General features: G+C 41.8%; 1 protein-coding gene across 3 annotated transcripts in view; it reads right to left on the minus strand.

Annotated features, from left to right (window-relative positions):
- Pcsk5 (proprotein convertase subtilisin/kexin type 5) overlaps positions 1-26,905 on the minus strand; it is a 412,773-nt gene that overhangs the window by 56,286 nt on the left and 329,582 nt on the right. For all 3 annotated transcript variants that reach the window (XM_021151578.2, XM_021151579.2, XM_029472674.1), the window contains exons 23-24: positions 25,814-26,020; positions 24,623-24,691 (exon numbers count right to left, since the gene is read on the minus strand). In XM_021151578.2, coding sequence (XP_021007237.1) covers positions 24,623-24,691; positions 25,814-26,020 — 276 coding nt within the window. The remainder of the gene's footprint in view (positions 1-24,622; positions 24,692-25,813; positions 26,021-26,905) is intronic.

Here is a 26,905-nt window from a genome sequence, read left to right on the forward strand (position 1 = left end):
AAAAGCCACCACTGAGCTATACCACTAGCACACATAGAATTGTACTGACCAGAATAAGAGATTCACCTTCTAACGGAGACTTTTATATAAAAGCCCCAATGTGATCTGATCTGCATATAGAAACCTAGGGATCCTATGAGTTCTGGGTGGGGAATGACCTGTTTAACAGTAGGAGTATTTACAGCTATTACATCCAGCCAAACTCAACTAGGACTCCATGTACCACTCTTGGGATGCATGTTTTAGAGAAAGATATGCCCGAAGAAATAATCAGAGGTAAATGAATTAAGAATGTGATAAGAAAATTAAAACTTGGGGGACTTCAAAGAACTAACATTTTGGGACACAATGTTGGGGACAGGATGAAGGACTGAATTGACTTTCTGGGCTGGCTTGAGTCCTAAGTGGGCAAGAAAGAAGGAGGAGTCAGCTGTGTGTTGGATTTAGAGGAAGAAGAACCAATTAACAAGTCATGTATTCCAGCTACACCCTGCTGTGAGAGGCTAAGGAGTGCCTGTGTGGTCTGCAGTTCTTACCCTCACAGAATTTGCAGCTGGTGGAGAAAGGACAGTAATGACCAAGGTTGGCAAGCAAGAAGCTAATGTGTGTCGAATGATGGGATGGGAAACATACATACTTCTGATCTAGTTTAGGGCCTGAAAGAAAGCAAAGTGTGATATTTCCTTTTCTTCCCTCATACTTAAAACTCTCTCTCTCTCTCTCTCTCTCTCTCTCTCTCTCTGTGTGTGTGTGTGTGTGTGTGCCTGTATGTGTTGTATGTCTGTGATGTGCAGTGTATGCTCACATGTGTATTCATTTGAGTGGAGCCCAGAAGAGGACACTGAGGGGTGGGTGTCCTGCCCCTTCACTCTGCTTTTTGTTCCCTGAGACAGAGTCTCTCATTGAACCCAGGGCTACTCTGGAAGCTGAGGAGTCTCAGATCTTCCTGTCTCTGCCTACCATCACCAGCTCTTGAGTTACAGGTGTGCTCATGACCATGCCTGGTGATTTTCTGTGGGTTCTTGGGACTTGAACTCATGTCTCAATGCTTGAGCAGCAAGTGCTCTCATCCACTGGACCATCCCCTCAGCCCTTTATCTCTCTTTCTTGATGGGAAAATTTGAAGCATTCTTCTTATACTTAGGGTTTCCAGATAAAATACAGTACTCAGGAACCCAAGAACTATGAAGTTAGTTTAAGGATAAATGAAAACTAGCAGGAGTCAGCGAAATCCATCTGGGCCTTGGCTTTGGCATTGGGTAGGCCAAACCAGAAGAAAAGCACAAAGGGTCCCTCTGAAGCTCTGGATTTTACAAAGATGCATACTCAGATTCATGCTAGTTTCGCATTCTAGAATAAAACCAAAGGAAACCAGTGCACAGCAGTTCTGGGTCAGTAGGATTGCAAGGCAACTGATAGGAACAGCTGTGAATGCTCCTAGAAAAAATGTAATTTCAACTGTCATGTCAATATATTCTTTTTCATTTCTAAAATTTCAAGGAAAATGGACACAGTATAAAGGTTTCCCTCAATGCCAGGTCTTCATGTATGCGAGGCAAGTGCTCTACTATTGACCTACAATCCCAGTGCAGAAGTCGAAACATATCAAGCACAGAAAGAAAGCAGTCACTATGAGAAAGAGGCAGTGGGAGTAACCAACAGCAGAATCAGACCCACAGCACACTCTTAGAAATGGTAAAGAGCCAGATTTAAGAGCCATGAGGGAGGTAGGGTCACGGAACAGTTCCCCCATTGTGTGACTATATGAAGAATTGTTTGTTTCTACCTTCCGGTTCTTCTGCCAGAGTTGGGGCTTGTCTCCTGTGCTTCTAATAATAGGTGTAGTGGCTTTACAAAGATTATCAGGTTGGGATACAGTGAACATTAGCAATCTGTCCCAGTTGGGAATACATTTTATTTATCACTCAGGCTACAGTGCCTAGTCCTATTCTCAGATTCCTTTATTCCACACGGACATTTCTGAGGATCTCACAGTATTACATATTTTAATTATACATTGTACATTTAAAAATTATATTCATATGTATATGATTGTGCCTGGATGCACACATACATGACAGCATGCATGTGGAAGCCAGAGGAAAACTTGGAGAAGTTGCTTCTCCCCTTTCACTGTCATGGGGTCCCAGGGATTGAACTCTGGCTTGGCAGTAAGCATGGTTACACTCAGAGCCATCTCACTGGCCAACAAATATATGCTAGGGCTACAGAGGTCACTCATTCCCTAGTAAAGTGTGGAATTCAGTGTCTCCGGGGCAAGGCAGCAGGTAAAAGACCTTATAAGATATGTGCTCATATGCTCATGTGCTTGTGTCACATGATCATATAATTAAATTAACGGGATGGCAAACAGGGAACAGAGTTCTAAGATGTGAATAGATTGCAAGTGCACTTGAGTAGGGGGCATAGTAACAGAAACCCATGGGAGGATGCCTTCGTGAAAGTAAAGGTTGAAAACCAAAAGATGAGTTTGAGAAAAATATATGTCACACTCCTCACTCTGAAGATCTAAAGGATTTTAAATAAAAGGATGTGAAAGGTCTGAGAGTAGATGGTAAAGGGTTTGGAGGAGCTGGAGGACAGGGCTGGGGTCAGGTTCAGGAAAAGAGGCAGAAGTGAGCATGCTCAACAGCTCAGTGGCTGGACTAAGAAGGCTCTATGTAATGCTTAGAGAGTGTGTAGACTCTTCCTCAGGCCACAGGAGAGTGTCTAAGATGTAAACTTCCACCACTAGGTTCATAATTAGAGAGAACTCCATGTTTTAGCATAGGGAATCAATTTGGGGATTGTCTTAGTTAGGCTTTTACTGCTGAGAACAGACACCATGGCCAAGGCAACTCTTAAAAGGGCAACATTTAGTTGGGGCTGGCTTACAGGTTTACAGGTTCAGTCCATTTATCATCAAGGTGAGAACATGGCAACATCCAGGCAGGCATGGTACAGGAGGAACTGAGAGTTCTACATCTTAATCTGAAGGCTGCTAGGAGAAGACTGACTTCCAGGGAGCTAGATGAAAGTCTTAAGTCCCACACCCATAGTGACACACCTATTAACAAGGCCACATCTACTCCAACAGGGCCACACCTTCTATAGTGCAGCTCGCTGGGCAGCATACACAATTAATCCTAGCAGTCAGGAGAGTTTGAGGCCACTTAATCTATATAGCAAGGTCTGTGTCAGCCAGAGCTACTTAAAAAGACCTTGTCTCAAACCAGGAAAAACCAGGAGAAATGACTTGAGACTGTTGTAAGTTGGATTATAATTATGAACCCCAATCATGTGTTCCAGTGTTAATGTTGGAACCTCTAAATGGAACCTTACTTGTTAATCAGGGTCAGGTTAGAATGAAGTTATTAAGATGAGGGTAGGCACCAACATAAAGCAATAGCTCATTTCTACTTTCAAAAAGCCACATGAAGACAGATCCAGAGACACAGCAGGGAGAAGCACATGATATCCCAGAGGTATGGATAAGTTATGCAGCTACAAGCCAAAGAATGCCAAAGATAGTCATTAGCTGCCAGGGGGCAGGAACATGTCCAAGAAGAGCCTCCCTCAGAGATGTCAGGAGCTAACACTGCTGACAAGGGACTGACCCTGACTTCAGACTTCTACTCTCCAGGACAGAGGGAGAATATACCATTATGATTTTAAGACCCTTGTTTTCTGGTAAACTGTAACAACTGCCTTTGAATGATGCAACTTGTCACTGGTTTTGGGGACAGGGCATGATTGCCCCATATTCTTGCCTAAACCTTTAAAATACTAGAAAGATCACTTTTTATCCCCTTTCCCAAATGTGTCTGCTTGTGAATGGAAAGAGGAAGGCTTTATATGATTGCTGTGTCCTGAAGAAGAAATTCATTGTATCCAACTCACCTGGGCAGTTTACATAGAGGGGCCATGTCAGGAGCTGGGAACCCATACAGCAACTTTGCATGTTCTTCCTACCTGGTAAAACAGGGCTGACACTGCAATCATTTCAATTGTAGTGTATATGCTCTTAATTTTATTTTATTTAGGCAGAGTTTTGGTAGATAGCCCAGGCTAGCCACAAACTCATGGTCCTCCTGCTTTCTCTTTGCCAGTGCTAGGATTTCAAGTGTGTGCTGCCATCCCTGGCATGGAGTTTTCTGGTTTATTTTCCTACAGGGCACTTTTAACTGTCGCTTGTCTTTGAATCACGGAGAGAACTGACTGATTATTAGTTAAGCAAATCCAGACTGGGGAAGAGGAATAAGTTTCCCCAGCATTTAGGCTTGAGCAGCTGTGTGGTGCTCTGTTTGAAGCCGTGAACCACAGTGGGTAGGGATCATGTAGATACAGGCAGAAGCCATAGAAACCAGAAGGCAAGCAGGGTTTTGACTGAACTGAGGTTGGTTCACCCTCATGCAAAGTAAGTAAGAACAGCTGAGCTGGTTCAGCAGGTACAGTATTCGCCACCAGCCACATGACTTGAATTGTAGCCATGATCCACATGATAGAAGAAAACAAGTGACTCCCACAAATTGTCCTCTGACTACACACACACACACTCACACACACATCAATAAATAAATACATGTAAAACGAAGAATATTCATGGGGCCCACAGCGTAGCACCAACAGTTTTCTCATACCCTTCAATTAAGAGTTCTTCATCTGGGCAAGTTGGCTCAGTGACTAAAGTTGTCTGACCCCAAGCCTTGCAACCTGATGTTGATCCCCAGAATCCACATAATGGAAGAAGAGAACCAGTTTCCACAGATAGTCCTTGAGGTCCACACATGTGTTATTGCATGTATCTGCTGACTCAGCGTATAAATAAACAAACGAGATAAAGAAAAAAAATGTAAAAAAGTGCTCCATCTCTCACGTAAGGAGTCCCTGAGTCACTTTGTCATCACAGCCTTGGAGGTACTGCTTTGAATGTCTAGTTTATTCCGAGTGTGATTCTGAAGCCGAATCACGGATGGCCAGAAGAACCCATTGCCATGTATTCGGCACCAGGGTCCTGCAGCCCAGGGGCAAGACCTGAGAAGAGTGATGAGTGCCACCCTGAAGCTGCGGTCTCCGGCTTCCTCTGTTAGAAGGAGGGTGGGTTAGAGCAGCCATTGCACTCCCTCTGCAGGCTTCTTAGACTTGTTCCATATTCTGAGCCGTCAAGGAACCATCCAACTAAATGCATTGTTGAAGAGAGGGGCAACACGGCAAATTCATTTATCTCACTTACTGCTTAAGCAAAAACAAAATTGTTGAGACCAACATTTATTTTTCCAGTAGACATATTTTCTGGTCATTACTTTTGGCTTAAACTGCTGGTTCATGTAAACGGTCTAGGGCTTATGTAAACAAGCCCTGTTATCTGCAAAATATAACTCTGAGAGTCATCCTGTGTGATTTGCTCTTTGAGAGAGTGGCTCATATTTTCTTTTTTTTTAAAAGATATTTTGAAAGATTTTGCCTATTCATCATCAGGCATATTTTAAGGAAGTGATGTTTTCTTTTGTGTCTCTTCAAGTTGCTATGGCAATGGAATTGCTTTCTACTCATTAATCAGGAGGCATCCTCCTCTCTCCCTCGGTTTTGCAGCCTCTGCTTATCTCTCTACCTTTACAAACTTCACAGATTTCAAAAGCAGTTTTCTTCAAAAAATGTTTCTCAATCTGCAAGTTTTGCTGTGTTCAGTATGTTATCTATCAGGACATATTTCAAGCTCTGCGTAATTTGATGACTTGCATTGGATCCTAGGTGCATTTGACTGCCCCTGTCTCTGGATCCCTACGCTTTTATTTCTTACAGCTGTGGGAGGTTTTGCTAAGTCTCCAGAGTCGGTGTGGTAAATTATACAGAAATCCTTTCACTCGCTCTTCCTTATGGATGCCTCCGGCTAGAAATGTCCTGGAGTTAAAAATGGAGTTTTGTTTTCTTTAATGTTCTTTTTGAGCTGCTGCGTCTCAAAGTTAGCAGCACCGCCTCAGTTTTCATTAGCAGCACTTGAATCCCTGAAACTCAGATGAGCGATCATCCCAAGTCTTAGAGCCGGCAGACACACAGCTGTGGATTCAGTTTGCACGTTAGTTGCCGGGTTGGCCTCAACTGTTAGGGACTAGGGATAGAAATACCCCAGAGTGCCAGGGGTCCATAAGTGATGGCTGGAGTCTAGTTTGCAGCAGACGTGGTTTGTTTGAAGACATTAAAAGATTTGAAGTGGGAACATAATTCAAAGGCAGAGTGAATACATACTACACCACGACCCTAGATTTGATCCCCCAGCACATACAAAATGCCAGTTTGTCTCATGGTGAGCATCAGGGCCAAGGAGCAAATGCCTTCTGTGGGGACATTCCTGTGGCTTCATCCCTGCCTGACCTACTGGAAAAGGTACCTGTGTCATATCTGTATGTATTTTCTGTTAGGAACCTTGTTCACTTTTGATAGTGCCTCTCTTTATGGAGTTAAGAAAGTAAAATCCAGGGATGCTCCGAGACTTGGCCAAAGTTACACTCCTTGTCAGTTGGGAACTTGGTGACATTTTACTGGCACTTCTTAGAAGATCAGCACTGTCACTGGATTCCACACTAGGTCACTGATAAGAACTAACACATCTAAACCAGTGTTCACTAGGCAGCAAGGCTATTTTACCCTTTAGGACCACAGGCCTCTGAAAATAAAGCAACCCACCTAATATTACTTAGACTAAGAGAATCCTGCTTTTGAGAGACACACTGTCAGGTGCTGAGCATGCGAATATGCATTTATGGGAGGTAGCATGGGCAAGAAAAAGGGTTGTTCAAAGGTAGTATGCTGATGTCCAAGCTAGGAATCATGGGAAGGATGCCAGACATCTGAAGCAGTGATCTGAGCAGAGCTGATACATTGAGAGAGCACTGAGAGATCGGAAGCAGTTGCATGTCCTTTGCTGCCTTGTCAACATAGGGTCACATCCTGGACTCTGGCACCAATCCGTTTGTTTGTCCTGCCAGTCTATATTAGAGCATCATGGGAGAAGGTAGTCCCAGAAGCCTGAGAGCCCAGAGCACAGGTGTGCTCTTTGCCAGATGCATAACCCTGTATCCACAGATCTGTGAGTGTACTTCACGAGGGCAAGCAATACATGGCTCACTAAAGAGGGCTTTCCATGCCTCAGTTGTTGAGAATCCCCTCTTGTATCCACTTCCAAAATGCACACACACACACACACACACACACACACACGATTATAAATAACTACACGTTGTTTTGAAGCTGCAGTAAATAAAAGAAAACTTGCCCATAAATGAGAATTTTGGCCCTGGCAGTATGCGGTCTAAGTGATTCATGGTGAAACGGAACCATTGTAGTAATAACAATGAAAGCCCCACACCTGCCAAGGAGGCAGGCCACCATGAGACACTGTCTTGCTGGGCTGTGAGATGCTCTGCTTCAGGGCCCACAATGGCCGTAACACAGGAGCTTTGTGATATCACAAAAAAGATTCCAGGGTACAGCCAGCTAGCCAGGCTCCACAAAGCCAAGCTCCCGCTCCTAATGAGCCTCATGTGACCGTGCTCACAGCATTCCAGTGGCACTTAGGACTAAAGACAAGAGGGATTTCACAGTGTGATTAAGTCTACACAATAACACATAAAGTAGACAGCGGGCTAACAATTATCTGCCAATTTTGAGGAAAGCTTTGCCCCACCATGAAATACCTTAAATTGGCTGCTCATCTAATGTTTGAGTCTTCTGGGTAATTGCTGGCCATCTCTTCCCTTCATTTCAAGTTTCTGCGCCTGATTGTTTTGTGAAAGCTCTTTGCTTCCTCTATGCCATGGGAACGCCCCAGGACCAGTTTTCAGGGTTCACTTACAATAAGAACCCGTTGCACAAGACTGGCTGTTTTGCAGTCTGAGGGGTTGTCTCTCTCACATATCACAAAGAGTCTGTCTCCAAAGCCATTGTTCTTCCCGACATTTTCATAGCCCGCCAGGGCTTTCCTTCATATTGGCAGGTGATGAGCTATTTTTAAGCCATGGATAATCACAGTAGTTCAGCATTTTCCCTTATTAACACCCCTGAAAGGGGAAGGCACACCGACACTGTCTCTTTTCTTAGGCTTGGAGGCTTTGTGCTCCAGATGGACTATGTTGTTAGCCAGAAGGGGTTCAATGAAAGAGCATCTCCAAATCTGTCTAATGGGCGAAACAGCATGGCCTGGAGACACTCTGCATTTCTGCCTTTGCCTTGAGAGCATCATTGGCCTTGCAGGAAAGCCATTCATCCTTTCACCCTTATGGAATAGTTGTATGTACAGGACTAGCTAAGTGTGCAAATCTTTGCTATTGGTGATAAGGCGAATTCCCAGAGCACTGATATACTTAAGGAATTTCTAGTATTTTCTAAGATGAAGGGGATCAGTGATGGAAGGGAGCTAGCTCTACATCAAAGGCTTGAGCATTAGGGCATGGAATTCAGTTTCCAAAAAAAACAAAAAAACAAAAAAACAAAAAAAACCTCCAAATATTATAGCTCTGAGCTAATGTATCAAAAAGCTTAATTAACAATAAGAATTAGGTAGGCACACATTTAGAAACATTTGGAGACACTTGCAATTTATCCAAGCCACCACAACCTCCCCTTTAGACCTATTGTTTCCAATTCTACCTACATGGGGTAAATAGATGTGATTATTTTTTGTAATGGACTATTTACTGATCTAAAGCTATGATGACAGCTTTGTCACTCTTTCAGAAGAAATGTACTTAGCTAGCCTATTAGATGGATGTTTCTATAGTAGCATTCCAATATGGAAGAAATACACCATCGAACATCAGGAGATTGCATGTCGATGGTACTCACATTGCCTTTCATTTAACGTACCTTTAAAGACACTTGAAGAAATCTCGTCTTTTTGCTAATTTTGAAAGCTATCTTTCTAAATCAGGCATGATAAAATGGGTAGAGGATGGATTGCAAGTTAGAGGGAAATAAAACATGTGGTGTAAGTGAGTGTCAAATGCTAACATTGTAGGTTAAGTATCCCCCCAAAAGGTACAAGCAAAGCTAGGAGTATGAGTAACAGGGGAGGGACAGGACCTCAGAGAACAGAGAAGGTAGAACACTTACCAAGTCTGATGCTGTTTCATGAACACACAAGGCCATGGGACTAGCACAAAGTGACATGCTGAAGGAGAGTTGTGGGACAAGCCTGTTTCCACCACTTACCATGCATGTTCCTTCAGACCACTCATCACAGATGCGCTAGTCAAGCCTCTGCCGTTTATTTGTTGATTGAGAACTTACACGGGGTAAACATGACTCAACAGACAGATTATGTAACAGTAAATACAAGAGATTCAATCTCTGCCTGCCTGGAAATTGCACTTTGAGAAAAAAAAATATAACATACATTTAAAAAGCCAATAAAGATAGAGTACCAGATCATAAAATATCATCTGCTAAAATTGACATAGGATGATTGACCTGTGTGTGCAGACTAAGAAAAGGATTGGAGGCTGGGCTGGGAATTGTAAGGAGGGTTTTTTTTAGGAGGTGACATTTAGATTGAGATATAATGACAAGAATCAGTCACATTAACATCCCAAGAAGATTGTTCTGGATGAGGCAACAGCTAGTGCAGCATCCTAGAACACAAGTGGGCTGGAGATGTCCAAGACCAGGACCATTTTGTACAGTTAGAGCATGATGCTAAAGAGGTAGCCTTTGATGAGGTCAGAGATGTGTAAGAGACCGCAGTTAACAAAGCCCTCTTATTGCCAAGCATTGTTTACAAGCTGTAGCTAGAACCAGGCATAGAATTCCCAGGAATCACTGGCCTCTTGGCCAAGCATGATGTCCCACCAGACAAGTTATTAATGACATAGGGTCACAAAGCTTTCCCCAGCCATTTGCTAGGTTTCCAAGTATCCAGTCTTATTAATGAACGTTTGAGCACATGATATGCAGTTGGATAACAGCTTTGGCTAAACACCTTTCACCATGCTGTGCATACCACAGTAAAATACTTACTGAGTCCATGGTTCAAATGTTCATTTCAACAGTCAAGAGTGTAATTATCAGGCCTGGTCCCAAGGAATCATGGACCTATTTTATCTCTAAGATCTCAGGAGGTCATCCTTCTCATTTGTAAAAGTTTTCAGTTGCTTCTTTGCTGAGCACATAAAATGAATTTACTTCTGAACTGAGACCTTGTGTGCCAAATTTTTACAGCCTCAAATGCAGTATTTTATCACTACTACAAATGGTTCTTGACTCGCCTCAAATCAGTGAGTGCTAATGGCAAGAGGCTGCCCTAATTTACTCGTTTCATTTCATATAGGATTTCTAAGTTTAGGCTAGGTCATTTTGATAATATTTCAAACAAACAGTCTACATTTCTGTTAAATATAATCAATCTACAATTTTATAATGGATTGGGGCAGCTAGCATGATTGTGTTAGACTTTCCAATAAGCATCCCTTCAAAGCAACTCCCTTTGTCTTTTAAGACTCACCAAGTCTGATCCACAGGCGAATGTCATCACTCAAATATTGGGTCACGGTAATCTGGAGTCTATATTTTTAGGTTGATTTATTTTTCTAGTGGAACATCCAGGTTTCTAGCAATTATTTGAGGCCGTAAAATTCCACTCTGATGATGTATCAAGCTGTCAGCTCATTCTGCTCCAAATTAGAGAGATTGAGAAATGTTTCTCTTCTCATAGTCCACAGTTTGTATCTGCAGGCTACACATGTCACCGCTGTAGAGGCAACACCACATCTGAATCAAGTTTGCCCTTGCCTGATGCCATGACTGGATGGGGACCACTCTCAGTGTTCTTGTGCACCTCCCTGGGCGGGGGGCGGGGGGCTATGAAACAAGGGGCTGAGAACAACTCTGAGTGTTAGTCAGCTCTCCATCAAGATAACAAAATACTTGAAATGTCCAACTTAAAAAAGGAGAAAAATAATCTCATTCAGCTAGCAGTAATTCCAGTCCATAGTCATTTGGACATTGCTTTCAGCCAGGGGTAAGGCAGAAAGTCATAGTGGAGACCATGTGATTGAACAAAGGTGATCATCTCCTCACCTCCGCGTGGTCAAGAAACAAACTGAAAGAGGAAGGGAGAGAGGGAGAAGTGGGTGGGGCTTAGACACCCTAATACACTGTTTAAGGACATGCCCTCAATGACCTAACCCTTCCGCTGGGGCTTACTCCTAAGGTCCCACCACCCCCTAACAGCATTATCAAGCCTTCAGTGCATGAGGCTTTAGGAGTATGTTTGTTAACCTGAATCATGCAAAACGCTATACAGTTGCCATACCCAAATGAATAGTTTATGGATTCTGGGGATATACTATTTCTATAGAAGCTATTTTGGAAAGCATTAACATTGTCCTTTGCAGATGACCATATGTGCAAGGAGAGGGTTTGAAGGACTCAGTGACATCATCAGCGAGAATATGACTAGTGCTTTAAGAGGTCAGCACGGCTTCTCCTTGCTTCCTTCCACTTTGAGTTGTTGGTCAATGGGTCATAAGTAAGGAATGATTCTACTGGATCTTGCCTCTATGGCCATCTTCATTGGCTAGGCTGATTGATGCGTATTCTGCTTCTGCTGCTTCAGCTGGCCCACTGTCCTACTAGCTGGGTTGAGGGTTGTTGTGAGAGCATTAGCCAAGGTTTCCCTGGTAGGAGTTACAGGAAGAATTCATGGACATGATGAGTGTGAACTCCATCCAAGTGACCCTCCTTCTGACTTTCAGAGCCACAGTTTCAGGCTCTAGAGGGGCAGATGCAATTTACTGGCAACAGTGGTTGTCCCTGCTCTCAGTTGGAGACCAGCCTAGTGAACAGGTGGGCACCAATAACAAGTGCAGAAGCTTCTGCCGCACCCACATTCAGTTTCTCTCTAGCCTGGTGTCTGCTCTGTGGCTTAAATCAATTTCTTTTTCTCCATAGCTACTGGAGCTTGGAGTTTTTGCTGCCATCTGGTAAAGGACCATGATGCGGTCTTTTAATAGTGATATGGGGCGATGGGGAGTTGGGATCCAATGAGGACAGCTATCAATGGACAAAGCAGCCAAAGATCTTATAGGAAGGTCTACTCAATATCAAACTGGTGCTAAATGCACCTCAGTATGTTAGCTGAGTGTGTGGTCTCAAACACACCATTGATGATGCCAGGGAAGGTAGGGAAGGGAACATGCTAATGGAGAGAAAGCATCGTAAAATCCATTCTGATACTTATAGCAAGTATTTTTTATATGTTAAAGCAGTAATGATATGGCAGTCATCTTCCCAGCTTTCTTTATAATCTCCAAGTCCTACTAGAAGGTAGAAGGACAGTTTAGATACTTTCTTATATAAGATATTAGCTAACAATGTATGGAACTGGCCCAAGATTTTGACTGAGTTAGGGGAAAGATGGAGATGAATGGATACTACGATTTCTGACTCTATTTTCCACACCTCTGTAAAAGCATCTAAGACCGAACCACTTGACATTTTTATTACTATGTTTAGTCTTACAGTTACTTTTGGTTAAAGTTGATAGTCAGATAAAGTAAAGGCATTAGCAGCCTTAAGAATTTCAGGGGAAAAAAAGGTGACATACTTCACTAAAAGGAAGTAATTTGTAATGGCTTCGTAGTTTACTCATTCAAAAGTGACTTTATGTTTAATTATGTGGATACGTGCATACAAGTGCAGTATCTGTGCAAACCAGAAGAGGGCATCAGACTCCCCCCCCAACCCATCCCTACCATAGAGCTAGAGTGACTGGAGGTTCTAAGACATTGGTGCTATGAATAAAACTCTAGTTCTCCGGAGGAACTGCACTCACTTGTAACCTCTGTGCCATGTGTCTTGCTCCCAGTTTCTCCTCAATCCCACTAAAGAAATGGTTTCTAGATCCTCTGTGATTCTCCTGTCTCTGCCTTTGTCAGTATATCCTGTGAGTGTGTACTATCACAAACAGCTAGAGTCTTCATTAAAAGTAAACTCCAACCCTCCACCCAGCGCTCCCCTGCCTCTGCACACTGGGACCTCAGCATCATAGACCTCACATTGCTCTTCCGAACAGCAGATGGTCGTTTGAGCCTCACTTGCTGTGCAATGCACTTGACCACTCAGATCTCTTACTTAACTAGGTTTATTTTGGATGTGCTTGGCTCAGCTCTCTCTCTCTGCAAGCCTACGTGATCCAGACAGCCTTGGCTCACAGCTCAACTTCGCAGGTCAGTTACACAATAAGTTACTCAGCTCTGGGAGCAAACAGTGTAATAACGTGAAGAGCCAAGATGATGAGCTAATTGCTCTAGAATTGAGCTCTGGCTATCTGGCCAATATGTCCTTCTCTGCCATAACCATAAGAATGTGAGCTTAAGCATAGGAGAAAGACAAGGGAAACATTAGGAGACACCCAAGAACACAAGCCCACGAGGACAGACACAGACACAACAGGTGGAGAATTCTACAACGTTCATTCTTTTCTCTAGGCAAATCATAGATGAATGCAGTCTGCTCTGGAAAGGAGCGAGCATTTGGATGGTCTACAGGGTTAGAGCCAGACAGTCCTAAGTTTAGCTTTGGCTCTAAAACCTACTAAGTTGTGTAACTTTGGGCAAATTACATAAGCTCCCTGCGTATTGCCTTCCTCATTTATCAAATGAAAATAAGGACTTTGGATAGAGAGGGCTAGCCTGAGAAGTCCAGATCGTGTGTGTGAACCATCTGCCTAGCTCCATACCTAGCCTGGACAGAACATTAAAATGTAATAATTATCACCTTCTGTGTCTGCTTCATCCACAAAAGAATTTCAAATATGGTGGTGCAACTATGTATATATGCAGGTTCTCAGTCACTGGTTTTTTATTTTTAATTTACCATGGTTTCACACCAACATCAGTCAGTGCTTCAGAAAATACTGAGGCCTAAGCCCTACTCCAGAAGAGTCAGATGAGAATGGCAAGTGGGCAGTGTGATGTTCATGTTCTCTCTCTCAGGTGATTCCAGTGTGCAGCGAGATCTGAGAACTTCTCATTTATATGGGAGGCTCCTGACACCAGAGAGAAAGGTTTCTCTGTTTCTGTATCGTTATTCCTAGGTGGATACCCTCACTGAAAGATAGAGAGGGCTGTTTAAATTCTCATTCTGGCTGGTACATTTCATGGCAAGTAGATAAAGGAAAGGTACAGCAATACAGGGTTGCCCTTGCTACCAACGCAGCAGATCCTTTTCTGACTGTGACCACATACCTGCCATGAAACAGCGTAAGGGAGCAAATGGACATTCTACTGCTAAGTTGTCATGTATTATTTAAACTTGCTGAGAAGCTGGCTCTGCAAAAGGAGACACCCTGTGCCACCACTTCAGACTCAAACATGCCATATCAAGTGTCCTCCATGATTCTTGTTTGAGGATGGCCTGCCCCAAGACCCCAACACTGTGACAAGGAAGGAAAAGTGTAACAGATGGAGGGTTAAAACATTGTGTCCTCAAGAACTCGAGAAGGTGAACTATTCCCAACAGATGTCACCATTGTTTCTACCATGATATAAAAGTGCCCTGCATTGAGAGTAGGAAGCTAGAAGTCCAGTCCTGGGAGCTCAGTCGTGGCAGAACTGGGGCCTCCAGGTGACTGCTTCAAATACTTGAGTTATCTCCGCTTGGTGTCCAGAGCACCACCTTACACGATGCTGTCCTGTCTGCCGCTTTTGTCTGCCCACTGTGTCTGTATAACTGCTAATTGCTATCAACTCCTTTACTTTTGTTTGGGATGTACTTAATAAACTCATTCAAAACCAACACATTAGGTTCATTCTCCTGACCGTGCACTACAGGGTAAAAGGATTCTGGTTTATGGCTTGAGGCAATGCATTGTGGGGAAGTTTGGTGGCAGGAGACTGAGATGGCTGCTCAGACTGTGTATAGAGGTAGGAGGCAGAGGTCGATAAATGCCAATACTTAGTTCACATTGTTCCCCGCTCCCTGCCTTCACTAAGAGTGAGACATGATCCCATGGGATGGTTCTGCCCACATTAAGGGTGGATTTTTTTCCCTCCTCACTTCAAGTTCTTTGGAAACATCCTCACAGATACACCTAAGGGTATGTCACCCTAGGTGATTTTCAATCCAGTCAGATTGTCAAGCAAGAGTCACCACCACAGTGGAGATCCAAGAGTCAGGAAGAAAGAAGGGTCAAGTCTTTCCCCAAGCAGCCCAGTCCAAGGCTTGCTCACTGTCTTTCCTCTTGAGTCTTTAGCTGCCAGAGGTCAGAGATGTGGGATAGCAGAGTAGTTTGGGAAATTCCACCAATTTAAAAACAGTGACTTCTTCAGAAGAGCTCCTTTGAGAGAGACACTGCCTTTTTCAAGGGCAGGAGGGCAGAGAGGCACTACTCATGTAGTGTGGGCACATGGGCACACCCTGGGACTACTGCTCAAGATTCTTCCCAGAATCCCCCATGGTACCAAAAATCTGTAGATGCTCAAGTACCTTATATACAACGATGTGGTGTTTACATATATACTGTGCCCAACTTCTCATACACTTAAAACCATCCCTAGATTACATATAATACATATATATGGGAATATAAAGTTTAGGTGAAGTCTCCTTATTGTGGAATTTACTTCACCAGGAGACATATACCATCAAGAACTTGGAGATAGTAACAGTGATGTAAATTGTGGTAACTTCTGTAGACTGTTTGTAATTAGCTGTCAATTCTGGTGGTACTTTGAGACCCTGTAATTACCCTGTTGCCCAAGAGTTTTGCAAGCACTAATTTTGCACACGCTGATTACTTGGTCATTCTCCTTGACTCCATGATGTTTTGTTTTGTTTTAACCTTTCTGAAAAAGGAAAAGAAAGTGTTCCCTTTTCTTCTTGTTCCTTCCTCCTATATGATAAATGGGTCCCCCTCACATAACTGACCAGGTAATATAATGAATACCAAGTCCTGTCTAGGAGGGCAGATTCTACACAGAAATTATAGAAAATACACATCAAAGTTTAGATACAGGAAAGACATTTCTGAACAGGATTCCTAAAGCACAGGAATTATCTCAAGAGCTAACAAATGAGACCTTATAAAACTAGTTTCAGCACTAGAAAGGAAACTGTCAACAGATAAGGCTGTGTGATTACCAAATGGGGGTATTGTTGCTTGTTCTACCTTAGACAGAACTACATCTAGTCTATATAAAGAACTGTAAAATTTATGGTGCTGAATAGATGGCTCAGCAGTTAAGGGCACTGGATGTTTTTTCAGAGAACCTGGGTTTGATTCAAGAATCTGTACCTCCAATTCCAGGGTATTCAACACTTTTCTGGCTTCTATGGAATCTTTGTAGGCATTCAGTACATAGTCATACATGCAGACAAAACACCCATACACATAAAATAAAATATAAATTAACAAAATCTGGAAAAACTAAGCACCAAAAGCCCTAAGCTTCTAATCAATAAATGGATAATGGGAGGAGCAGAAGGTTCTCGAAAGAAGAAGTACAAATAATAACATTTCTTTGAAGTGTTTACCATCCTTTCCTGATAGGTATTTCAGGGAAATGCAAATTAAAATCACTTTTAGATTCCATCTCATGCCAATCAGAATGGCTAATATCAAGAAAGGGAAGACAGAGAATGCCAGTGAGCCTGTGGGGAGAGAGAAGGTCTTACTCACTTCTGATGGCTATTAGGGGAATCGTCATGGAAGGGTGCATAATTCACAATGGCAAGGAAACTACGCCAGTGATATGTCCATCAATAGATAAACAAATAATAAAATGTGGTATGTATCCACCATGGAATTTTATTTGGCCATAGAGAAAAACCGAGTTATGCAGCTTGTAGGAAAACGGATGGATCTGGGAAAGTATTATTGAGTGAAATAATCCAAAGTCAGAAATACAAAACTTGGATGTTCTTATTCATAGTTTGGTCCAAACTTCTGTTGTTTGCATTAATATATATAAGTGGGTATGTGTGTGTGTAAAGGCTTTGAAACTAGGTAGGAGACCGTGAAAGGGAACAAGAAATACTGAGGCAGGTGGGGGAGGACATGTGTGACAGTAGAGCAGAGGTGACAAGGTGTGCATGGGTATTAGGTGTGGAGTACAGAGGAGAGGGGAAGAGGAGACTCAACAAGACACAGGAAACATATACTTTGTACACTAATGATAATAACATTAAAGGGAACATTATACAACTATTTGAATTTTAGTTCTTTACCCAAAATGTGGGAGCCCATTCATACAGGTTAGTTACTGTACTCTTCCTTTCTTTCTTTCTTTCTTTCTTTCTTTCTTTCTTTCTTTCTTTCTTTCTTTCTTTCTTTTATAAAAACATGAAATATAAAACTAAAATTAGAACTATGTGCAACTTTACCTAAAGAGGTTTCACTATTATATCTTTCTTTAATTTTTTATTTTTATTTATGTGTCTATGTACACATGTGTGGGTGTAGGTGTACATTGAGGCTGAGAGAGGTTATTGGGGCCCCTGGAGCTTGAGTTATAGGTGATTGTAAACCACCCAATTTGGGCATCAAGACTAGACTCTGGTGTGCTGAACGCTTAACCACTGGGTCATCTCTCCAGTCCCTACATTTCTTTTCACAGTCAACCAGCTTCATGTCTACAGTCAAGCAGCTTCAGGTCTACATACATTCAACCAACTTCAGGTCTATAGCCAACCAGCTTGTCTTCTTCCTGTTCTGTCTGTTGTTGTATTTTATTTATTTCACAATCAAGAACAAATGTAGATATGTGTACTTTAATTTCAAAATTTTGTTGACCCAGAAGAGAGTATACCACAAAGAGAATGCTTGTGAAAGAGTTTACCAGGAAATCACTATTACTTTATACATATCTTCTTTGGTCCTGCTGGCTATAGGGTGCTCTAATGTGCTTATGTATTCCAAGATATTCAACTAGCCTTCTACAAGCCTGGCATTTACTCTGCTTCCAATGGATGACTCAAGAAATACTATTGATTGTTTGTACATCCACTAGTCTTCCATGAACCTGATATTTAATCTGCTTCCAATGGTTGACTATGTTAATACCACCATGAATCTTTGTGCACACACTTGTCTTCTTGACCCAAGGATTTGCTTTACAGCATCTTGCTCTGCTTTGTCCAAGATTCGAATTTTTCCTTTGCCAAGTATATTTGCTCTGTATTTGCAACCTGACTGTTAGTCATATAGTGTTCACCTTAGCTAACAGATTAGCTGGTATAGAGTGACATTACCATGTTCACATCACCTTTATGTAATGTAATAACAGCTCCCAAACTCTAGTGGTAAGGCTTGTGATTCGGTTATACCAAAGAGAAACCAACAATGTTTCAAAGAGAAAAGGTAATTTACCATCTTAAGGAAATTGGAAAGAGGTAGGAGACAGGATGAAATTGCTATGATCCTTTACAAGGTCACATGTCTCTGAAATTATGATGGAAGAACAAATTTGTACATGCTTTACTGTTATATTCAGATTCTAAGTTAGAGCCACAGTGTGTGTGGTAGGTGCTTAGCTTAGATGGAAAGGCGTTGAATGATAGGGTTCTGGATTACTGAAGTGCTGGGTATCTATTGAATGTCAGAACTCAATCCCGAGAATGAAGTAGACTAGAGCGCACTGCTTTTAGTGTGTTCTCAGCTTACATTTCTAGAAGCGGTCATAAGGTCCATTGTAATCCAGCCTGACACATGTTCTGCAAAGCTTATACCATTTAGTTCCATCAGAAGGGTATGTGTGTGTGTGTGTGTGTGTGTGTGTGTGTGTGTGTGTGTGTGTGTATCCTTTCCTACTGCCTTGCTTAGAGAGCTGATGTGCTTTTGATATGCTAGTCTGATGGGTGAAAAACTGTTCTGTGGCATTGTGCATTCCTCTGGATTGGTGTGCCCATTGCTGTCTTGAATTAGAGCAACTATGATATACCCCTAGGAGACCCTCACAAGACTGGACTCATTAACATTTTTTTCTGGTAGGAAGAGAAGGCCCACGAAGCTAATAAGCTTTAAGGAGCCCTACACCTCCCTGAGGATGTAAATAGTTATCAAGGGCTGTGAAGAGGAGGTTGCTGTGCAGTGGACTGTAACTTTCCCGTGATCTTGTCAGCAATCTCTTCACTCAGGTTCCTTTAAGCACCTCCAATAAACACATTAGTTCATCAAGCTGGACTTTTATGGCATAGTTTCCTTGGTCTGCTATTGCCTCTGTATCTGGGGTGAACAAAACAGACTGCCTAGAAAACATCATGCAACCCATGGTCATTTTAATTAGTATATCCCTTCTAATAAGCCTGCCTTATTTCTTATACCTGAGAGCCATTTGTCTCATGTGATGTAAAAGCCTATACCTTTCTTCATGGTGTCTTCACTATGGCTAGAGCTGCTTTTGCTTCTCCCCTGACTCTATAAGAGCATTCTCACTACTGTTGGTACTACAGCCCCTCTAGCTGTCAACTACTCTTGAGCACTGTGAAGTTGTCAGTCTAACTCACCTTAAAATACCTCCTCAGGACAGCACCCTTGTGTCAAGGATATATCTCTGTTGGCAGAGCATTTGCATTGTTTGCAGGAAGCCTTGCATTTGAGCTCATCACCACTGAGTGTAGTGGCATAGACCTGTCATCCCAGCACTGGGGAGGTAGATGGAGGAGGAGCAGAAGTTATAGATCATCCTCAGCTACATAATGGGTTGAGGCTGACATGGGCCATGGTACCCTCTTTCAAATAGGAAAAACCAAAGCAAGCCCATCATTCTGTCTGTTTATATAATTGTTCATTTAAGTGCTGAGGATAGAATATAGAGTTTCACATATACTAGCCAAGCTTTCTACTCCCCAGCCACATCTAGTTACCTGTCTTTCCTTCTGTCTGTCTGTCTGTCTGTTGGTTGCACTCCAACTTTCAGTTATTCTACTTCAGCTAAAGAATAATTTTAAATGCATTCATTGAATTCACGGTTTGGATTTTCAGTGGCTCGCCAAGATTTTCTCTGTTACTCTTTTTTTCAAGATTTGTATATTTCATAGTGGAAAATCCATGGCAGAAGGTCCTGACACTTTTCATCAAGTAGAAGCCCTACGCTGAGGGTAGCTCACCCTCTTCTGTGTGGACAACCAAGACAAGCTCACAGCCTCTTTATCACTCTGCCTCTCTGGAGAGCTTCAGGGCCTGAGGCTCCCCATCTTAATTTTTCTTATACATAAGTTTGTCTCCTTGCTTGAAGTTTAAATTGTAGGAATTTATTTTTTTTGGAAAGTGCTTAAAAAATTTAAAAGTTTATGTGTTTCTGTAGACTACACTCCTTCATTCCTTTCCAAAAAAAAAAAATGGGTTTTCATTATGTCCTTTGGAACAAAAATCCAAACACTGTTTTTATTAATGAGATACAACTTGATTAAAATCCATTATTAAGTTAAGTCAATGGTTAAGTAGATATGGGCATCAAATCTTAGGTTACACCTACTACTGCATTCATTAAATGAAAACTGTGAAGGCTACATCAAAACATCAAATTATAATCCCAAACACCTATCTTTGCCTTTGTGAAAAATGCCAAATGAAGATACTTGTTTCATAAAGGCAAAAAAAATGTGACATCAACTATTCTTAGGATAAGATAGAAATGTTATTTGTTTACAGCATAGTAAAGACTAGAAACCTCACTCCATAACTATAAAAGCACACTGGCTCCATACTAAACTATCACATTCAGTGTTTCCCTCCAGACAAAGCAAATGCTTTTTGTCATGGGTTAGTTTTCTGTCTCCTTTATGAAAACGTGTCTTGAACTGACCAGGCCTTGCTCATCCCTGGAACTGGCTGAGATTCTCGTCAACCTGGAAATCGAGTTTTCCTTTATTAGTCATAAAACACACACATTAATCCATAGTGCTCTAAATATCTGAAAAGGAATACAAAACTCTCAAGACACCCCTAGCATTCACAACAACTGTTTAGGACATAGCATAGATAAAAATGTCTCCAATGTCTGCTTTTAGTTGTCCTTAATTCCTCCAGAGATCGTCTAGACCCCTTTACAAAAAGAATCTGCATTGCTAAGATGGAATAAAGTGAAACTCTCTCCAAAGAATGATGTTTTGTTTCATAAGAAGAATTTTGGGCAGATCTTGCTAAGTTATTCATATCTTTTAAAGTTCACATCTTACATTCTTAAAACTATAAAATGCAACCAACCATGTTTTTATAAAAAATTTTCAGTTCTAATATTCCATGAAAATTATTTTTATTGTATGATTTCTTTCCTCTTCTTGAACTGTATACAAAGTTTAATTAGAGAAAACATGGTCTCTGAACCCCTGAGTCTCATAAGCCAATATTCTGTTTTGAACTTGAGAAACTCTCAAACTCAACCAAGTAAATATTTATGCATATTTAAAAAAATTTGTTGTTGTTCTTAAAATGGAGTTATGTCCTGATAAACCCATTCTAAATGGAACATACCCTTAAGAAGAAAGTGCATTTAGTATTCTTGGCCTACCAAACATCATGGTGTATCCTAGAGTCTAGGACTTAACACTTTCTCTCATACAGTCTCAGAACACATTAGGCTACACGTGAGCAAGCACCTCTAACACAAGCGTATTTTGTAAGAAAACACTGATTATCTCATATAATATATTGAAGAATTGCTGGCCCCACAACACACTGAATGGTACAGGTTGTTGACAAGAGCATGTGATCTCCTGGCAGCTGAGATTTGCTGCTGCCCAGCCACATGAGGGCATTCTGTATGCATATTGCCAATGCAGAAAAAGATCCCAATTTACAACACTAAGATCATTGTCACACCATGGTGGTAGAGTCAGAACCATGTAAGCCAAGTCATCATAAAGGAGGAACATTTGCATATCAACTGTGCGTGCTGTATGATCCAGGGCTGCTGCTTTCCTTGTGGGAGCAGACAATGTAATCAGAGAGCTTATTCTTTTTTTTTTATTATTATTAGATCTTTTCTTTATTTACATTTTAAATGTTATCCTTTTTCCTAGTTTCCCCTCCAAAATTTTCCTATCCTCTCCCCCTCCCCCTGCTCCCCAACCCACCCACTTCTTGGCCTGGCATTGCCCTATACTGGGGCATAGAACCCTCACGGGACCAAGGGCCTCTCCTCCCATTGATGTCCTACTAGACCATCCTCTGCTACATATGCAGCTAGAGCCACGAGTCCCACCATGTGTTTTCTTTGGTTGGTGGTTTAGTCCCAAGGAGCTCTAGGGGTACTGGTTAGTTCATATTGATGTTTCTCCTATGGGACTGCAAGCCCCTTCACCTCCTTGGGTACACAGAGGGTCCCCACTGAAGGAGACCTTATTCTTAAGCAAGTCCTTTAGTATCAGACAGAAAGATATGTACATACCAAATATTGGACCAGTGTTATAGCAGCATACACATGAAAGGGAGAAGGGGGTGTTTATTCTGCTGGAGAGATCCCAAGGGCTCAGAAAGAAGGTCATTGTCAAGATATCCAAGTCAGTCCAAGAACACACAAGATCCAATATATAGAAATATTGTAAATGCAGAGAAATGTAAGAATATAAGATGTGAAATCTCAGCATTTTGAATGTTCTTGTAACTTAGCCAATGATCCTGCTGTCTTTTGAACCTCCCTCCACTCTGGGCCAACCTTGTAAAGAGCTTCATTCCAGGTGTCTCTCCTGGCACAACCTTATCACAGGATGCCTGCCATGTCACCTTTGAATTCCCAGTGCTGCCGTGAGCACCTAGCATGCAGCAGAGACCTAAAGTCGTCTAAGTGAAGGAATGAGTCAGATATTCAAATAGCACTTTATAAAGTGAATCAGACTGATCTGTCAGTTCAGTAGACTCTCTGAACTGTGAGTACCTGGTTGGCCTGTGTCTGCTATGGAATTCACTGTACGATTGTTACACCTTGGTGTTGAAGTTAAGCCTGGTTCCACCTCCCAGCCCCATGCTCCTAGAAATAGGACTCAGACTCAAAATACATTTACAAATATCTTGGCCATCTAGCTAGGCTCTTTTCTGACTAGAATCATAACCTAAGACACCCATTTATTTTAACCTGCATATGGCTGGTTACCTGTGCTCAGGTACCATGTGCCTGTCTCCTCACATCTCTCAGTTTGATCTCCCCACCCTTGGCTCTATCCCAGAATTCCTTTTTCTCCCAGATGTCCCACCTTCTATTCCCTGTCTAAGCCATAGGCTTTTTGATTTACAAGTGATGCATCCATCCATTCATCCATAAGATATTCTTTCTATACCTCGGTCTTTAGCTGTGTCTGGGGGAGATGATGGACACTGAATCTCCCGGGGATCATTGTTGCCTTGGTGTCATTCCTATCTGTGTCTTTGAGGAAAGATACAGGATGTTTACAGTGGGAGGTGAAACATTCCATTCTGCGGGGAAGTCATTAAGCTCAGAAAGTAAATATCTCAAAATAGCTTCAGGAAGTACCTGGAACTGTCTAGATTCACTTCTAGGCCCCTCTAATGTGTATATATGTATATGTATATATTGATAGATGTATATGTACCCTTATGTACATATACACACATGCATGTGTGTGTATATATATATATATATATATATATATATGAAAGACATATATATGTATATATACACATATATATGAAACTGACAACTGACTAGATTCAACAGGCCCCTCTCCATAAATATACATATGCACTAAGGACTGATGACAAATGCTGTCAGACAAACCTAGCTGCCTAGAAGAGACTCAGCCCAGCGGAGAAGCTGGCAGAGCAGACCCCAGCCTGTTGAGCTACCTGCAGGTTGCTCTGTATACTCTAGACTTCCCAGCTTTCATAAGCTGTCACCCATGCTGAGGTGGAATTTGATGATGCAGCTGTCTTCGAATCAAGGCACCAAAGGCCTCCATGGAAGCTCTCAGAAAGAGAAATTATTCCATGACCTTTTGTGCCAGCTGGGATTTTCTTTCCCAGATCCTGTATGCTGTATTTTATATGTTGCCTAGGCTTACATAGAAGTGCAGTCTTGAAATTTCATAGCATCCCTATTTTACAGTTTTCATCAATTTCCCTGATGTTATGGGCTATAAACCAACCCCACCTATTCCTTCACCAGTGGTGTGAAAGGAAGGGGTTAGGAACTAGAGAGGATGTATACTTTTCTTTGAGTAATGGGAATCTTGACTTCACCATCACCATAGTACAGAGTATTGTCTTAGGCTTCATTTTTAACAAAAGGAGATCTCCCTATCTCTACCTGCTGGCTTTTGTGTTACACACACCAAGTGAGTTAGAGCCCACAGGCATCTCTTTGTTTGATTTTATTTGACACTTAATAAAGAAGACTCAGAGGGTCATGCACCTTCATACATGATTGCTGAAAACTACCCCCCATCAACTACCTAGCAATCACAGGGGACGACACCGCCATCCTTTCTTAAGCTTGACACTATTGCCGCCTTAGCGTCTCTTCATTGTGATGTTGTCTGTACTAGGGATGGTGATGGAGACATTGGTAATTACCTCAATGACAAGACTTTTTTGCTGGAGTGATGGCAACATCAGCATGTGGAATGAAGGTCACAGCTATTTAAACTTTGTAAGTAACAAAGGAAGATGACATACCCTCAGTGCATCCCAGACATCCTTCCTCACAGGGCATGCATTCTTCATACTCAGAATCCTGGAATTCACCTGTACAGTGAGAGGACATGGATAAAACAGCTCAGACCCACTGGGTGAAGGCATGCTCACTCCTATAAAGTCATGCTGGTGTGTAGTTTATTTTTAAGTGACTCACAGAACAATTATGAAGCCCCAAACCATCTTGAAGAAGGATGCCATATACCTTAAAATCTTATATTAATTTAACAGATTGTAGCACTCAAGTGGGTAAGATACAAAAGGTTTGGACTATATTTTGTATAACTAGTCTTTTGTTTGCTTGTTTTCTTGTTTGTTTGCTTGCTTGTTTGCTTGCTTTACTTTGCTTTTTGAGACAGGGTCTTGCTACGTAGCTCTGGCTGACCTGGCATTAAGTTCAATGCTTTCATTTCCTGAATACTGAGACGGCAGCCATGAGCTACCATGAACCATGATTGGCTACATAACTAATTTTAAAGTCAATCTAGTAGATTAGATTTATTAAATAAATCAGTTCCATGTGTGAGAAAATGAAATTAGATATGTCAATGGACAAACTTCATATCTGACCTACTAAACATATTTAAAATACATATAATTAGTATCTCTGTAAGTGGGGAGGAGAAATACAAGGAGTGCTTAATTTAAAATATCTTGAAGCTATCTTTAGTTATGGGCCAGCCATAACTTACATACATGGAGGACCAAACACAGTCAATGATGTCTAATTTATCATCTTCCAATATAACAAAGGAATTGAACACTAACAACCACATACAATTCACAGAACATTCAAACATTTCAAGCAGGTTTAGGCAGACTGAGTCCCCTTGCTTCTTATGGCAATCTTCCTTGGTGTTATGCCATCCCCTTTATGGAGAAATTAGGCTCATTTTGCCCAGGGTCTCATACCTAGTAATTAAGGAGGAAACTGTTGACCAAGACCATGAGATTTGGACCCCAGTTTTTCTCTGTTGTCTGGAGACATGTTGCAGAAGGAAATGTTGTGAAGCTGGGAATGAGCTCCACTTGCTTACTGAGATATTCAGAGACATTCTAAGTGTTCATACAACACCATGATATTTGAAAGTAAGGTAGTCAAAGCCTCCTTGAGGCCCAGCCATATACTCATCCCACCTTCTGATGCTGAGCAGAGTCCCAGAGAAGTCTCACCTTGTCTGCACTCCAGCTTCTGGCAGGTGTGGTTGGGGGCGATGATGACATAGCCACTCATGCATCGACTGCAGACGTGTGGGTTGTAGCAAAGCTCACAGTTGTCTGGGCAGGGTAGGCAGGCATGTCCCTTGGCAGGATAATGGCCCACAGGGCAGTTCTCCAGACATTCCCCATGGTACAGGAAGCGCTCCTGACCATGCTTGTCTGACCAGTTAGAGGGGCATGAGAAAGAGGAAATGGAAAAGCAGCCATGGAACCCATATAACATAAGATGTTTTATTAAAAAGAGAAACAACTCAGTGCTTTTGTTCCTAGGGGACCAAGAGCATCAGAATGGATTTAATAAAAAGTGCAACATCTATATCCTTATTGCTGAAAAGTTTCCTTGCAGGAAATCATTTTACACTATTTTATATATTTCAGTGAACAACTTCTATTTGAGATGTCATTGTAAAGCCACAAACCATACCCTGTGGGTAGCTATGATTCTAACTGTGTTTAACTTTCCCAAGGGGTCCTTTTGGTAAAGGTAGAACCCTTCAGACTTGGGGGCTACAGAGCTGCCGTAAGAGTAAACATGTGCTTCGTGGCAGATACCCTTGACAAAAGTATAATCCCCTAATGATTTGCAATCATTATTAGAATCACATGCTTGTGCTGACTAATGTCTGGGATTTTGCAAAGCTACTAATTGTTCTAAGAACAGCCTTATTGACACCCTAAATCAAGCACACCTCCACAACTCCCCCACATCATCCCTAAGGGGTTTATTTCTGTCAACACTATGCTCTATGAGAAAAGAATCAGCAATTTCCCAGCATGACAGAACATGGGAATTTATTCCTGGAGAGAATAGAAAAATCTAATCAGTTAGAAAAAGATCAGGACCAGTTACAGAGGATTATAAACATCCATAAATATTTTATAAAAACAACACCAAGATTAATACTACATGTCTACCTAGGAGCCTCTGACTCCCAGCTTTGGGGAATTGCAATGTTCAATGTGTTCTGGGTATGCATCTACTCTTTCTACTGAGAATCAGCTTTCCCATATGGCCCTGACTCTGAAGAACAGCTGATCGGTGTT

Source organism: Mus caroli, chromosome 19, assembly GCF_900094665.2.
Source record: "Mus caroli chromosome 19, CAROLI_EIJ_v1.1, whole genome shotgun sequence".
Taxonomy (NCBI): Eukaryota; Metazoa; Chordata; class Mammalia; order Rodentia; family Muridae; genus Mus; species Mus caroli.